Consider the following 13,811-nt stretch of genomic DNA (forward strand, 5'->3'; position numbering starts at 1 on the left):
CCAGAACACTAGTATCTCCCCCAAACACCCTGAAAACTACATGTGAGAGGCCACAGTGGAGGGAGTCATGCGCCATCAGACCAAGCATCTGCAGCTCAGCACTGCCCGCGATCTGCACTCACCTGTGTTAGAACGTGGGAGAGTAGGAGGCTTGGCTGTGCCAGCCGCTGGCACTGACAATGACTTGTACAGGGCCGTGTCCCGGTGCTCCTTGAAGCGCTCAGCAGCCATAAGGGCATTAGACAGCTCTTGCAGGGGCATGTTGTTGATGTCTGAGGAAAAGGGGCTGAGCGGGTTCTCCAAGCTCATCAGCCAGCTGGTGTTTCCTGGGGGTAGGGGGTACCTCAAAGCTTAGGCCACACTTCTCAGTCACACCCCGCTCCTAGCACTACCTCCTACAGCCTATACCCACTCCCGCCCTGTGTCACTCCAGATGAGCACTACACTGAGGGCGGGCAGGCCAGGCTCGGCTCAGACACATCAGGACAGGGGCCCCTGAGACAGCCTGGCAGCCAAGTTATAGCTTCTCCTTGTACCACATCCCCACAGCACCCACAACTGTTCCTGGGCTTAGAGTCTTCATTAAGCTCCTCCTGGTGGTGGGCATGCCCCTGCTGCAGGCTAAATTCATATGCTAAGCTCAGAGATGGCTGCAGAAAGTGACTGTGGAAATGGTAAAGAAGTTAACAAGGTCAAATGAGGTCACAAGGGTGGCCCCCTCTAACGACTGGTGTGCATGTGATAAAGGATCTGGGCTCAAGCATGAGGACAAAGAGAGAAGGAAGCCACTTGCAGTCTCAGGAGAGGGCACGGAGGGCACCAGCCCTGCCCACACCGAGTCTCATCTTCTGGTCTTCTACACGGGGAGACTAAACGTCTAAAGAGCCAGCTGCCTCAGCCACCATACACCTCTGACGGCCAGCTTCAGGGTCAATGTCTCAGGGCCCTTGTGCTCACTGCTCTGGGTCTGCAGCCTGAAGATGACCACTGCAACTCTCCAGACAGTCAGTACCTGTGGGCCTGCGGACCAGGATCTCTGCCCAGCCCTGGGTCAGCAAAGGCACATAGGCTGCCAGGTTCGCCTTCTCCGCTGCCGGAAGTTGGGCTCCTGCACAGGGCTTCTCAGGCCTTGCTGCTGGTGCTGCCTGTGCTCCCAGAGAAGCAGGGCCTCCTGGGGTGTAGGGAGCTGAAGTGTCCAGGACACCAACTCGAAGGCCGTGGCCCCCTAAAAACAAGGGAGTTTAGAACTGGTGACCACCACTTGCCCAGTGAACTCCAGTACAGAGCAGACCCCTGGACATAGAGTCCAGCCATCCTGGAAGCACCTGGCCCATGCCCAAGGAAAGGTAGAACAGGATAGCCCCAGTCCTGGGTTTCGACCCTTTAAGAGTGGTAGCCTCAGAGAGATGGCTCAGTGGTTAAGAGCACTGGATGCTCTTCCAGAGGACCCAGGTTCAATTCCCAGCATCCACAATTGTATGGAATTCCAGTTCCAGGAGATCTGACACCCTCACGCAGACACACATGTAGGCAGAACACCAATGCACATAAAATAAAAATAAGTCACTAAAAAGTTAAAAAAAAAAAGGGTTGGGGGTTTAGCTCAGCGGTAGAGCGCTTGCCTAACAAGCACAAGGCCCTGGGTTTGGCCCCCAGCTCCGGAAAAAAAAAAGTTAAAAAAACAAAACAAAACAAAGCCCAGGCAGTATTGGCACATGTCTTTAATCCCAGCACTGGGGAGGCAAAGGCAGGTGGATCTTTGTGAGCTTGAGGCCAGTTTGAGGTTTACAGAGCGAATTCTAGGTCAGCCAGGGCTACATTGAGAAACCCTGTCTTGAAAAAAACAAGACAAACAAATAAATAAAAAAGAAAACAAAACAGGAAGAAAAAGGGAGAAAAAGGAGGAGTAGGAGGAGGAGGAAAAGGAAGAGTGGTGGCCTCCTGCGCCAACTGCGAAGGTCACTGATGCCCACCCACTGACCCACAACTTATCAATCATAACAGAGTGCTCGGGCCGAGCTGGCTTCTAGGCCCTTCAGCTGCAGGAGCCTGACTCCACTGATGAGCAGAGGTACCAGGCTTCTACACACAGACGTGACAAGTATGCCATCCAAGGACCACCCCCAAGTGGCCAGTCATCAAGCCAGCCAACAGTCCTTCTGCACATTGGGCCAAACTGAGAGGGAGCTGAGGGATAATGGATATGTGTCAGGAGATGGCTCAGGTAGAGTCTTACCTGACATGGAGCGGACTCGGTCCCGGGCCCCACGGGACACCTGCTGCCCAGCCTGGGACTCCAGTTTGGCCGGTGCTTCCTTTGTCTGCCTCACATGTGTGCCAGGATCAGAGCTAAGGACAGAAGTGCCATACAGAGTCAACCACGGTCCCCCGGGGTTTCTAGGAGCACAGTATACACAGAAGGGAGGGACGGTCACCTTGATGCTGAGCCACCCTGCAGATCCCCGGAGTCCAGGCCCAGCAACGACCGCGTACCAGTTCCCACACTCGTTGTCACAGTGACCAGCTTATTTCCAACCAGCCACGTTTTGGTCCTGCCCCCTGCCAGGAGGAATTCTCCCACAGGGGACCTAAAAGAGTAAAAATGTCTACCTCCTGCTTGTATGTGCAGGGTCAAAGGGAGCTCCAGAGTGAATCTCAGCTCCTGAAGACCAGCAGGACCTCAGGAGCCCAGAGCTGTAGATAGCTACCCCTCCCACCCACAGTGCCCCAATCCTGTAGGTCCTCATACCTCTTGGGAACCGCAGTGAAGTTGGAGAACACATATCGGGCCATCATGTCCAGACATGTTTCTGTGAGTTCCAAGTGGAGATTCTTCAGGTTGTCATCAGCCTGGGCCATAGAGTTCTCATCCGCAGACCCCAAGCTGGCACTGGTAAGAGATGTCTGTATTCTGCTAGAGGGAGAAACCATACCAGGGTTAGAGGTCAGGGCTGAGGGAAGGACCATGCTGAGTCACCTACCACCAGGAGCCAAAGCTCAATGCATGCACGGCCAAGATGGCCTTGCTCAGAAAGCCCACCAGAGCCAGGGCACAGTGGCTAGTGGAGCTACAACCTCACAAGCCCTGTGGACCGCGTCGTCCCAGAGAGGAAGGGAGGCAGAGCCTCACAGCAAAGCCCCTCTGTTTGGAGCACAGCTGAGAGAATGGTGAGACAGAACTTCCCTCTCCCCGAAGCACATAAGAGTTAGCCATGGCTGCAGCCCACAGCTTAGTCATGCAGACTTCAGAGACCAAGGGAAGACAGCAAGATTGCATTCTGCCCACCGGGCCACCTCCTGTCACAGACGGGGAGTGGCTGAGCTTTACGGGCTAAGTGAACTGGGGTGACTGGCCAAGTTTCACTCATGCCCCAGAACCAGAGGCAGGTCTTTGTAAGTTTGATTTTGACGGAAATGTCGTATCTCTTTAGTCACATTTGGGTTATAAGGAGTCTGCCAGAAAGAAAGAGTTAATGGGGGATACTACTGAGCACCTCACTCTCCCAGCTTTCAGAAGCCACACTGAGGTGAGAACCCAAGGCAGTCACTAGCGAGGAGCTAGATCTCAGGGTGACTGAGGCCACACCCACGAAGGGCTAGAAGGTGAGGGAAAGACACCCTATCGCTTGTGCAGACACAACTCCCACAAAGATGCTAGCACCTACCTCTGGGGCCCAGCATCTCCCCCACCCCTCCAGGCTGGCCTCCACCCCAGATCACTGGACAAAAGCCTCCAGTTCCTCTGAGAATGAAGCCCAAGAAGAAAATCTGTTCTACAGAATGTGGTGCCGAACTTAGGGCAGTGGCGTCTGCCACCTGAGCAACTTGGATTTGCAAAGCTCGCGCTGGTCTTGCTCCCTGGTGCCAATCCCAGGGGGCTGACACTCACTCCCAATCTTCTCAGAGCAGCTACTCTAGCTCTAGTCAGGGCTTGGGGGATGATCTCTGCGGGGGCTGTGCAGCCAACTATGCTCGTACAGGGCTTGGACAGAATGCAACCTTCCCACCCTTTGCCACCAGGCTCTGCTAGGCTGGGGCCAGGCTGTCCTCCAGCTCTTGTCAGGGAGAGCTGCCGGCAGGCGAGAAGGTCATGCATGCAGCCCCATGCACCACCACCCGGGTGCTCACGGGGCCAAGCTCCAGGTCCGTGCCCCCCACCCGACACAGCCCCACTACCTGCGGACCACATGTTCAGATACACTGATGCTGCGGCACCGGAAGGCCTCGGCTGCACAGCTCTCTTTGAATTCTTTCACAGGTGGAGAGTTATTCAGGCCTTGTTTGGGGGCTCTGGCTATCCTCAAACTACCAGGCGAGGAAGGAAGCCCCAAGCCCCAGAGAGCCCAGCTCCCAGGAATGGGAGAACAAGCCATTGGAGGGGTGAGGAGGAAAGGTCCCAGGCCACAGGGTCAAGATGGAGAGGTCCCGCGGGTGAGATGAACAACAGAACCATGCCAAAGGACAGTGAGCAGGGGAAGAAACAGAAAACAAAAATGCATAAAAATACAGCTTGTAAATGTGACTAAGAAAAACGTAAGGTCTCACGCATGACACCAAAACAAAGGACAGTAGTGCAAATTAAATGTGTGGCTCGCCCGCACGGCAGATTCCAGGCAGACCAATACCCCTGCTCACCCCAGAGAGGCCTTGAGGCCAGGCCCCAACTCCCGGTGGAAAAGGCTATTTCTCAGCACAAGCCCCTGAGGGGCCGAGAGCCCCTGAGAGGAAGAGGCTCTGGCCAAGGACAGTCAAATGACATTCTTCAGCCCCACTGGAGGGCGGGCTCCGCTGGAAAGTGCCGTGCCCCACCCAAGGAGAGCTGAGGCAGCCCGCAGGCAGCGGGCAGGCAGGGTGGCAGGGCAATGAGGTGCAAACGGACAATGAGACCAGCACAGCTCTGCTCTCAGGTTTGGCACAAGCGGCTGTGATGGTGAACAGCGTGACCCTGATAAGCAAGCTCTGGAGGGAGAGGGGAGGCTCTGGCTGAAGGCTGGGCTAACCAGAGACCATGGGACCAAGGAGGTGTCTCTGGGCTCTCCCTGGCCAGGCCCAAGTCACAGCTGCCATCTTTTACTCATGTTCCATCGCAGTGAGGCCCAGCCCTGTACGTGGTCCTGGCCCAGAGAGACCAAGATGCTGGCGCAGGCTCCACAGGGCTGGAAGCCAGCCTAGCAAATGGGAGGTACCAGCAGCCTTTGCAGGTCGTGCCCAAGGGCATCTTAGCCTCAGGTCACCACATACAATGACACCCCTTCACTCGTGGTCACTAATCACGTCCCACCCAGAGTCCCACCCCCTTGACACCAGGCATACCCCAGCAGACCGCGAACCTTTTGGGTCTCTCATTAAGACTGGTGCTCCGTGCTCTGAAACTGTCCTTCTCAGGGGTATCATCAAAGGACAGGAGGACATTGGAACGCAGACCCTGGAGTAGGAGCAGAGACAAAAGCCGTGGCGGGGAGCATGGGAGACCCAATCTGCAGTTCTCTTCCCATGCCTACTTCAGGTTGAGCCCAATAAACCAGCTCAACACAGCCAGATCCTAATCGTCGGAGCCCCAAACGTTTTCCACTCCATCCATGGCCCTGTCCATTACCTATGTCCACTACACCCATGGCCCCTGGACGAACCTTAGTGATATAAGGGACAAAATCCTTCCGAAAGGGCAGTCGGCACCTAATGAACCACATGGCTATGACGTGATGGGCCAGACACACAATGTACTGGTTGAACCTAGTGGAAGAAGAGACAGAAGCTCGGGTCTCCCTCTTGGCATCAGGGGAAACCATCACGAAGCTCGAGAAACTCTTAAGCTTGGAGCCCGCTCTACTCCAAGAGGCTGGGACTGGGCCGTGGCTTTGGGGAACGCAGGGCAACAGACTTACTTGGAGGGGTTGGTGTAGGGCAAGGAGATGGCAAACACACTTGCATACTGCTCTGCGGCGAAGTTCCTGTAGAGGTGAGGCAGCCTGGCCAAGGCTGTGACACAAGGACAGCCATTAGGGGCCCAGGTCACAGCTGCAGACTGGCATCAGCACCCTGTGCTTCCAAAAGTTGGAGCAGCTACCCACATCCCAGGGGCAAGCGACCTGTGGTTCCTAACCAGACCTAGCCTATGGCCTGCAGCTGTATGATCCAGGAGCTGCAAACATTTTGAGACTCTTTACAGGGGAGTAAGTAAAACAAAGTTTACATGGCCCACAGAGTATCAACTTTGCGCTCTGGCCATTCCCACCAAGTGCTGGCCCAGCTGTCTAGTATCTCAAGACCCAAGGGGTACTGCTCCAGACACACAAGGCGGTGGGCGGGCAGGGAGACCAGCACAATGCCCTGAACTTCTGTAAGTTCTGACAAGGAAGGGACCAAGCAAGTAAAATTGGCAAAGTCTATGTGTTCTAAGAGTAGAAAGAAGACTTAAAAAGAGCCAGGCTAGGCATGGGCAGAGGCAGAGGCAGAGGGTGGCAGGCAGGCTCGTGAGCAGGAAGAAGAGGAATGGACTATTCTAGACCAGATACCAAAGGTGTCAGGAGAGGCAAGGCACCAAGGCAGCAGAGGCACCAAGGCAGCCCCAGGGAGGCTAAACTGTGTGCAGTCATGGGGGCTGCTCAGAAGTGCAGGCTTACAAAGGTCTGCCCACAGACACACACGTCCAGGTTCTGTAAGCAGAACCACACATACTCACTAGACAGGAACTCCAGGAGGGGGATGGCCATGCTAGCTGTAGCAGAGATGTGTGTCAGCTTCACCACCAGGACAGGGAGCGCCTTGATGATGATGTCGGGCATCTCCACACTGCAGATGGCCAAGGCTACCACACACTGGCTGGCACAGCGGTAGATAAGGCCTTGTTCTAGGCAGTAAACCATCTCACGCTAAGGGAGGCAAGATACAAGATACAGTGGTCTGCCTGCCATCAGCTGGCAAGGTCCCCTGACCCCTGCCCAGGAGGGTCCAGCTGCCCTGGTAAACCAGGTACTTTCCCAGGCCTTATTTCCTTCTTTTGCCTGCTTTAAGATGATTCTTGAAGGAGAGTGGGATCAAGTAATGGAAATGACCCTCACTGCCTAAGCGAGCCCAGCTTCACAGATGAAGCCTCACCCTACGGCCAATATGATGAAACTAGATGTCCTGGGCTCAGAGCCCCATCACTCTGGGCCTTCCAAACAAGTGGCCCTCGGGGGAGGCACCAGCTGATGTAGCAAGTCCCTCCTGGGTAGTATCCTCTATGAAGAGAACAATAAAGTGACATTTCAGGGCACAGCCTGGGGCTCACTGCCCCAGAACATGTTTGCTTTCCTGAAGTCAACCTCAGAAACACCTGAGTCAGAGAGCCTTGTGAACTGGCTTAGGAGGCACACTGCCAGCGGGGACTGTGGAGCACTGCAGTGTGCAGTGGCATTCCGTTCAGGCTGGGCCTGTGCATGGAGCCACAGCATCAGTGCCCAACTGTGCTGCAGCCAGGAAGGAGCCTGGCCTCAGGGAGAGACAGGCCTGAGTGAGCTCCAGGCTCTCCTGGCTGCTCAGCAGGCTCCTGACCTCAGCAAAAGCTCCATTTGTCATGGAGACAGAATCTAGGGGACACAGGGAGGACGGTAGAGAACAGCATAGGGTAGGAAGTGAGCACTGTGTGACTCTGATAAAGGAAGTGACAGCCAGGGGTCCTGACCAACCACCATACTTCTTAAAGCTGGTCTGGTCACCGGTCCCCAAACCTAACAGAAAAAGTTCAAGTAGTGCCTCTCAAAGGGGAGGTCCTGCTGAGGAGAGAACAGTGCACACGGCCAAAGGTCCTTACCAGAGCCCAGAGCCTGCAGAGAACTGACTTCCGTAGAGCCTAGGTCTCAGTTACCTGCACTTCCTCGCCGGCTGGCAGGCAGCGGCCCACAGCATGGGACAGAGCCAACTGACTTCACTCTCGCCCAGCAGCCAAGCAAGCCCATCCAGTGTCCCTTGGTCCCACTGTCCCTCTGCCCCTCTCTCACCTGTCTAGTCTTATCCAAATAGTTGTGGTAAGATATTAACGCTGTCAGTACAGGGACCACAGCCAAGTGCAGGTCAGTTCTGGAGAAGCCTTCTGGGGTGCCTCGGAGCCGCTCAAGGGTCTTCGGGGCTGAAAGCTAACATATAAGACACAGCCCTGAGACGTCTGCTCCCCATGATTCCTCAGGAGGCCAGGGTGTGCTAGGGAAGCCCGGGAGCCTTCGGGGCAGAGGTCTTTGTGAGAGAACCCTCAACTTGTAACACTGTAGCAGAAGTACAATACCACCATCACCCTGCTCTAGTCTAGTCTGGGGGATGATACTCAGACCACTGTGGGGTCTGAAAGTGGCCCCCATAGACTCTTAGACAGTGGCACTACTGGAGGTGTGGCCTTGTTAGCATAGGTGGGGCCTTATCAGAGGAAGTGTGTCACTGGGGGGTGAGTCCAGTGGCTCCCTTGTCTCTCCCTGCTGCCTGCAGATCCAGATATGGAACTCTTAGCTACCTGTCCAGCACCATGTCTGCCTGGTGCCTCCCACCATGACAATAATGGACTAAACCTCTGAACTGTAAGCCAGCCCCAAAGAAATGCTTTCCTTCATAAGAGTTGCCATGGTTATTGTGTCTCTTCACAGCAATGGAGACCTAAGACAATGTCCTTGACTAGGGACCTCCAATGCTCCTATCTGGGATGGGACAGGATGGGGTCCCTAGGGCATTTTTGGCAGTATACCCCCTGGCCTCTGTTAGCCCCAGGAGCATGGTCTGGTGTCAAGGTTTATTCTGAAAGACACAGGATCCCAGCTAGATAGTGTAAGTGTCTGTGAGGAACATCCAATTTGGAGCAGAAAGCCTACTGCAAAAGTCCACCATAAACCACAGAAGGGGAGCTGGCCCAGGGGCTGTGGGGCGTTACCATGGAGCAGAGAGCAGAAGACAGCTGGTCAACACTGCAGGGGGAGGTGAAAATGAGGACTTTGTAGCGCAGCGACTCAGGGAGTTTGCTGAGCACCAGCTTCAGCACCTTCCAGTCGGTCTCCTAGAAGAAGGATTTGACGATGGAGGCGGGGCTCTCAGACCTGGGTAACAGAGGCTCCATCCAGAGCTGAAGCTGTGCGCTGCTACACGGCTACGAGGCTTGGATTGCTGCTCCTTTACCATGGGGTATTTACGGAGCCTTGACCTCTGTCCCTTTATGGAGCCTTGACCTCTGTCCCTCAATTACATTAGTAGCCACTGCTCAAAGACAGCAATAGACATTAATAGACAGTGGTGGCCATCCAGAGGCCAGACTGAGGGGAGACCCAGCAGAGAGTCAATGGCTCCTCTGTCTTCTTAGAGCAACTTTCAACTTCCCCAGACTGACTCTGCCATCCCTCACTGCCCAGTGAGGGCCCAGTGACCGCCTGCCTTGGCACGGGGGTTCCCAACCCCTCAAACAACTTCTATACTAGCTAAACTTCTACAACAATGGCACTGTGGCAGAAATGCTAAATTACGGCTGAGAGTGCAAGGGGGCACACGACAATCCATACGCCAAGATCTCCCTCCGACACAGAGCCAGTGTCAGCCAAAAGCCACAGCCACTGAGAAGACATGAGTCATGGATCTGACTTCTGCCTGCTTATATCTCTGTCAGGGATGGTCCTCTCCCAGAGCTAAACCACAAGCAGTCCTGAAAACCATCAACCCTCTGTGACAGAAGGCCTAGAGACTTCTAGGAAATAGTCTGCCAGCCCCGGCATCTCCAGGGAAGGCCTCTGGGCCTTCCACTCCCTCCAGCGCCCTCCACTGTCTCACTGCCCTGGTCTCTTGCCTGGCATCTTTAGCACCTCCCATGGCACAAAACCATACTGCCCACTTCTAGGCTTTCCTGTCTCTGAACCTTCCCTATTTTGGGGGCCTGAATTCAGGTTTACCTGGTAGATGCCCCTAAGACAGGAGTACCCACCTGTGCCCTCCCCATGGGGTACATGCTGACTCAGGGCTACTGTTATCTGACTACATAGCTAAGTCCTGTGTAAAACTTCACTCATACAAGGGTAAAAAACTAGGTTTCAAGAATTTGATACACGTAGGGTAGGGACAGCTCAGCCCGCCCTAACAGAACCTAAGCGGAGCGGGCCCACCTCACCTGCTTCAAACACTGCAGCAGGACACGGAAAAGCAGGGAGTAGGGCAGGTGGCCGAGCCTCACAGCAGGGCCCGTTGGCACAGGGCTGGGGGGCCCAGTTGGCGGTGAAAGGGGTCCGCTGGCTTTCTTCTCTGAGGCCCTGTCCAGTTCCCTGTGGAGGCGGATGCAACAAACAAGTGAGGCAGCCCGGGAAGTCTACGCCAAGCCTAGAGGCCAATGTACAAATTAAAATGGCTCCCTCCTGGCCCCAGCCTCCGCTGCCATCCCCTCTGGACAGTTCCTCTCACATCAAACAACCCTGAGTGGGGCAGACAACACCCAGCTTCATCTATTGAACCGTCCACCCTGGAGCACGAGGGAGGCCCTGCCACACATACGCGCAGTCACAGAGGCAGTAAGGGCTGAATCGCACGACCCCATCCTTGTTGGGCAGGCCCAGTCGATGCAGCGAGTCAGCCCGCAGTAGCAGCAGGAAGTCAAAGGCCTGCCGGGGAGCAAAACAGCCAGTCAGGCCAGGCGCCTGGCTCCAGGGCAGGTGGAGAAATCCTAATCACTTAGCACCTTAAAGACCTCAACGTCTAAGCTGCCATCCTACACAGGAGGAGACTTTCCCCAGTAGCTATCTGGTTCCCAGGTAGCAATACACAGCCACCAACATCGAACAGCAAAATATTCTCAGAGCCCCATGGCTTCCCTACAGTGATCCGTAAAGGACAGGTTATCCACTGAGCCTGACAGTTGTCAGGGCTTCCTTCTTAATGACCTCTACTTGCAGAGGTATCAGGGTGACCAATGTCAGCCACTGTCCAGCCACACCCTCCCCTCTCCCTACTAGCTACATCCAAGGGAGCCCATGCTACAGGTTATTGGGAGACTCCTCAGGACCAGGAGCTCTGGAACTATATGCCACGCCTAGAGGCCAATGTGCCCCTACCTTGGATAACTGTGTGACTTCAGAGTAATGAGCCACAGAGGGACAAGGAGTCTAAGCCAAGGAAAGGCAGAAGGTTCTTGGCAAACAGGCACAGCAGACGTGGAGGAGGACCGTGTGCTGCACAGGACCCATCCTAGACCACCCGCTGCCTCTCTAGGCTGCTGTACACCCATCGAGCACAGGGCAGCATGCTGGGCCTCGGAAGGGGTCACCCGCTGGGCGGGTGTCTCACCTGCAGCCGGATGCTGCTAGCAATGGGCAAGGAGTAGCCGTGCTTGTAATGGAGCTGGATGTGGCTAATGAGTGTCTCATACACTCGTGTGGCATGGCTGGCGGGCAAGGTATACAGCTTGGTCTGCAGAGAAAGAGTGCATTGATTCTATGACAGCAGCCAGGGAAATGCCACCTGACCAGGGAAGGGGAAACGGCATCACGCCGCCACAGACTATCCAGCAGCAGCGGCCATATTTCCCTCTATACCCTTTGGTCAAGGAGCCGTTTCACTATATGGCCATCAGCAGGGCATCAGTAACACACCCAGCAAGCCTCTCTAGGCTGCTGTACACCCATCTTCACGTGCCATAGAGGGGTTTGCTGTCCTCCAAGACTAAGGAGGTCAACAGCCTGGTGGGTCCAATGCGCTGCATCATCCCCTTGAAGGGTGAATGGGAGCACCCCTCTCCTGGCCCCATTCCATCCCAACGAGGCTCCAGCCCTCCCTGGCAGGTGACAGGCAAACCCAGGAGAAATGACCCATGGTGCCAGAAGAGCTGTCATGGTCCTGAGCCTTGGAACCGAGCAGTGGGCATTGATAAACTCATTTCTACAGGTTTTGGGTTTTGGTTGTTTTGTTTTCTCTGTATTCTCTGGCCTTGAACTCAGGAAGATCTACCTGCCTCTTCCTCCAGAGTGCTGGGATTAAAGGTGTGCACCACCACCTCTCTACTAAAGACCACTGAGCTAACTAATCTCCCCAGTCTCAGGACGCACCACCCAAAGTCCTGTCCTGGATGATGTGAGGTGACGATTTTAACACAAACCACACCCATGACGGACAATTTGGGAAAGGACATATGGGGCCTCAGACAGCTATAATGGCAGAGAATCTAACCCTTCTGTGGGGGTGAAGCAGGAAGAGCCATGCCACTTCCATTCTGAGGAAATGACCAGGTCACGACTGCCTCCAATGCAACACAGCTCAGCCTACAGTTAGACTTCTAAGGTAGGACAAGAAACACCCTAAGAAATTCTCCCACTCTACCCAGCCCATGTGGCACATCGTAACCACTCCTTTCTAACAGAGCAGGGAGGCAAAGGGCTTTGAGCTCCTTTGGACGAAAGCCCAAGAAGATCCCAGGAACTACAGAGCCATCCTTATGCCACTAACAATTCACATGCCAGCTGGGTATGGTGGCCGATGACCTTAACCTTGTAAGATAGAAGCTGTAGGATCTCCAGCCTGAACTGCAACAAGACCGTGTTTGAGGTACAAGACTATAATCCCAACACTGGAGGAAGCAGAAGCTAGAAGATTTCTGTGAGTTGGAGGTCAGCTTGGTCTACAGAGTGAGTTCTAGGACTAGAGAGGCATAGAGACCCTGTCACTCAAAAACAGCTGTAGAGTGGGCTTCGTAGCTAAAGGCATGGCTGCCAAGCCTACGACCTGAGTTTAATTCCTGGAATCCACAGAACGAAAGGAGAACATCAGCTTCCATAAGTTGTCTGTCCTCCAACACTCACATAAATGGCACATAAGGGCATGTGTGAACACACACATGAAATTTTTCTAAACTAAAAAGCCAAAACATTGTGTCAACACAGTGGCCCACACTAGTAATGCCAGGCCACAGTGAGATCCTGTATCAACACATACAAAAGAAAAGAAACATATCTGCATCTTAGGAGGTAGGCATCACAGTGTGTATCAAGTGGAGGAGGAAGATCATAAATTCAAAACCAGCCTTGGCAAGATAATGAGAGTTTCTTTCAACAAGGGGAATGACAAAACCTAGACGTGATCTGACTATGGAGAACTACATATACCCCAGTGGAGAAGCCAGAGCGCACATGAGGCTGGCGACTATGGGAGATGGCGCAGCCTGAGAACGCAGCAGCCCAGCAAGCCAACTGTAGCACTGCAGACCTATAAAGCAGCACTTGGGAAACGGAAGCCAGAGCACCGAGAGTTCAGAGCCAGCCCAGCCTGTGCAGGTCCTACCTTCAAAAAGGGGGCCGGACGTGAAGTAGCAAAGGACTTCTTACATAAGTGTAAGGACCAGCACTGGATCCCCAGAACCCACACACAGCAGGACATGACAGCACCTAGTGACACCCCCATGGGGAGATTGGAGGCAGAGACAGGAGACTGACTCCTTGTAAGCTCCTAGGCCTGCTAGCCTGGAGTAGTCAGTAGTAAACAAGAGTCTCTCTCAGCTAATGGACAATGAGGACTGACACCCTAAGGTGCCTGTTTCCTAACTGCCAAGTGCACACTGTGGCAAGAGTGTGTCTATACACACACACACACACACACACACACACACACACACACACACACGCACGCACGCACGCACACGCATGGACACACACATGAACACACTTTAAAAAACCTCACAAACTGTGACAGCTGCTCGGGTGTTAAACACAGACCTAGCATATCACTCAGCAATTCCTCCTGGGTACAAACACTGCAAAAGGAAAAGATACACAACACCACACGACGCAGCAGAGGCACCAACAGACTACAGAATGTGGGCCATGCAT

The 13,811-nt window shown here is 54.3% G+C and overlaps 1 protein-coding gene across 30 annotated transcripts in view; it reads right to left on the reverse strand.

The window, feature by feature from the left end:
• The window catches only part of Tsc2 (TSC complex subunit 2), a 34,639-nt gene that overhangs the window by 5,791 nt on the left and 15,037 nt on the right, over nucleotides 1–13,811 (reverse strand). For 12 of the 30 annotated variants that reach the window (XM_063268436.1, XM_063268437.1, XM_039085229.2 and 9 more), the window contains 15 exon segments: nucleotides 11,281–11,403; nucleotides 10,492–10,598; nucleotides 10,115–10,265; nucleotides 8,897–9,019; nucleotides 7,983–8,117; nucleotides 6,683–6,872; nucleotides 5,886–5,979; nucleotides 5,631–5,733; nucleotides 5,331–5,425; nucleotides 4,177–4,305; nucleotides 2,750–2,914; nucleotides 2,436–2,588; nucleotides 2,237–2,349; nucleotides 1,013–1,225; nucleotides 123–326 (listed from right to left, as the gene is read on the reverse strand). In XM_063268436.1, coding sequence (XP_063124506.1) covers nucleotides 123–326; nucleotides 1,013–1,225; nucleotides 2,237–2,349; nucleotides 2,436–2,588; nucleotides 2,750–2,914; nucleotides 4,177–4,305; nucleotides 5,331–5,425; nucleotides 5,631–5,733; nucleotides 5,886–5,979; nucleotides 6,683–6,872; nucleotides 7,983–8,117; nucleotides 8,897–9,019; nucleotides 10,115–10,265; nucleotides 10,492–10,598; nucleotides 11,281–11,403 — 2,098 coding nt within the window. 30 annotated transcript variants of the gene reach the window in all.

Source organism: Rattus norvegicus, chromosome 10, assembly GCF_036323735.1.
Source record: "Rattus norvegicus strain BN/NHsdMcwi chromosome 10, GRCr8, whole genome shotgun sequence".
Classification (NCBI taxonomy): Eukaryota; Metazoa; Chordata; class Mammalia; order Rodentia; family Muridae; genus Rattus; species Rattus norvegicus.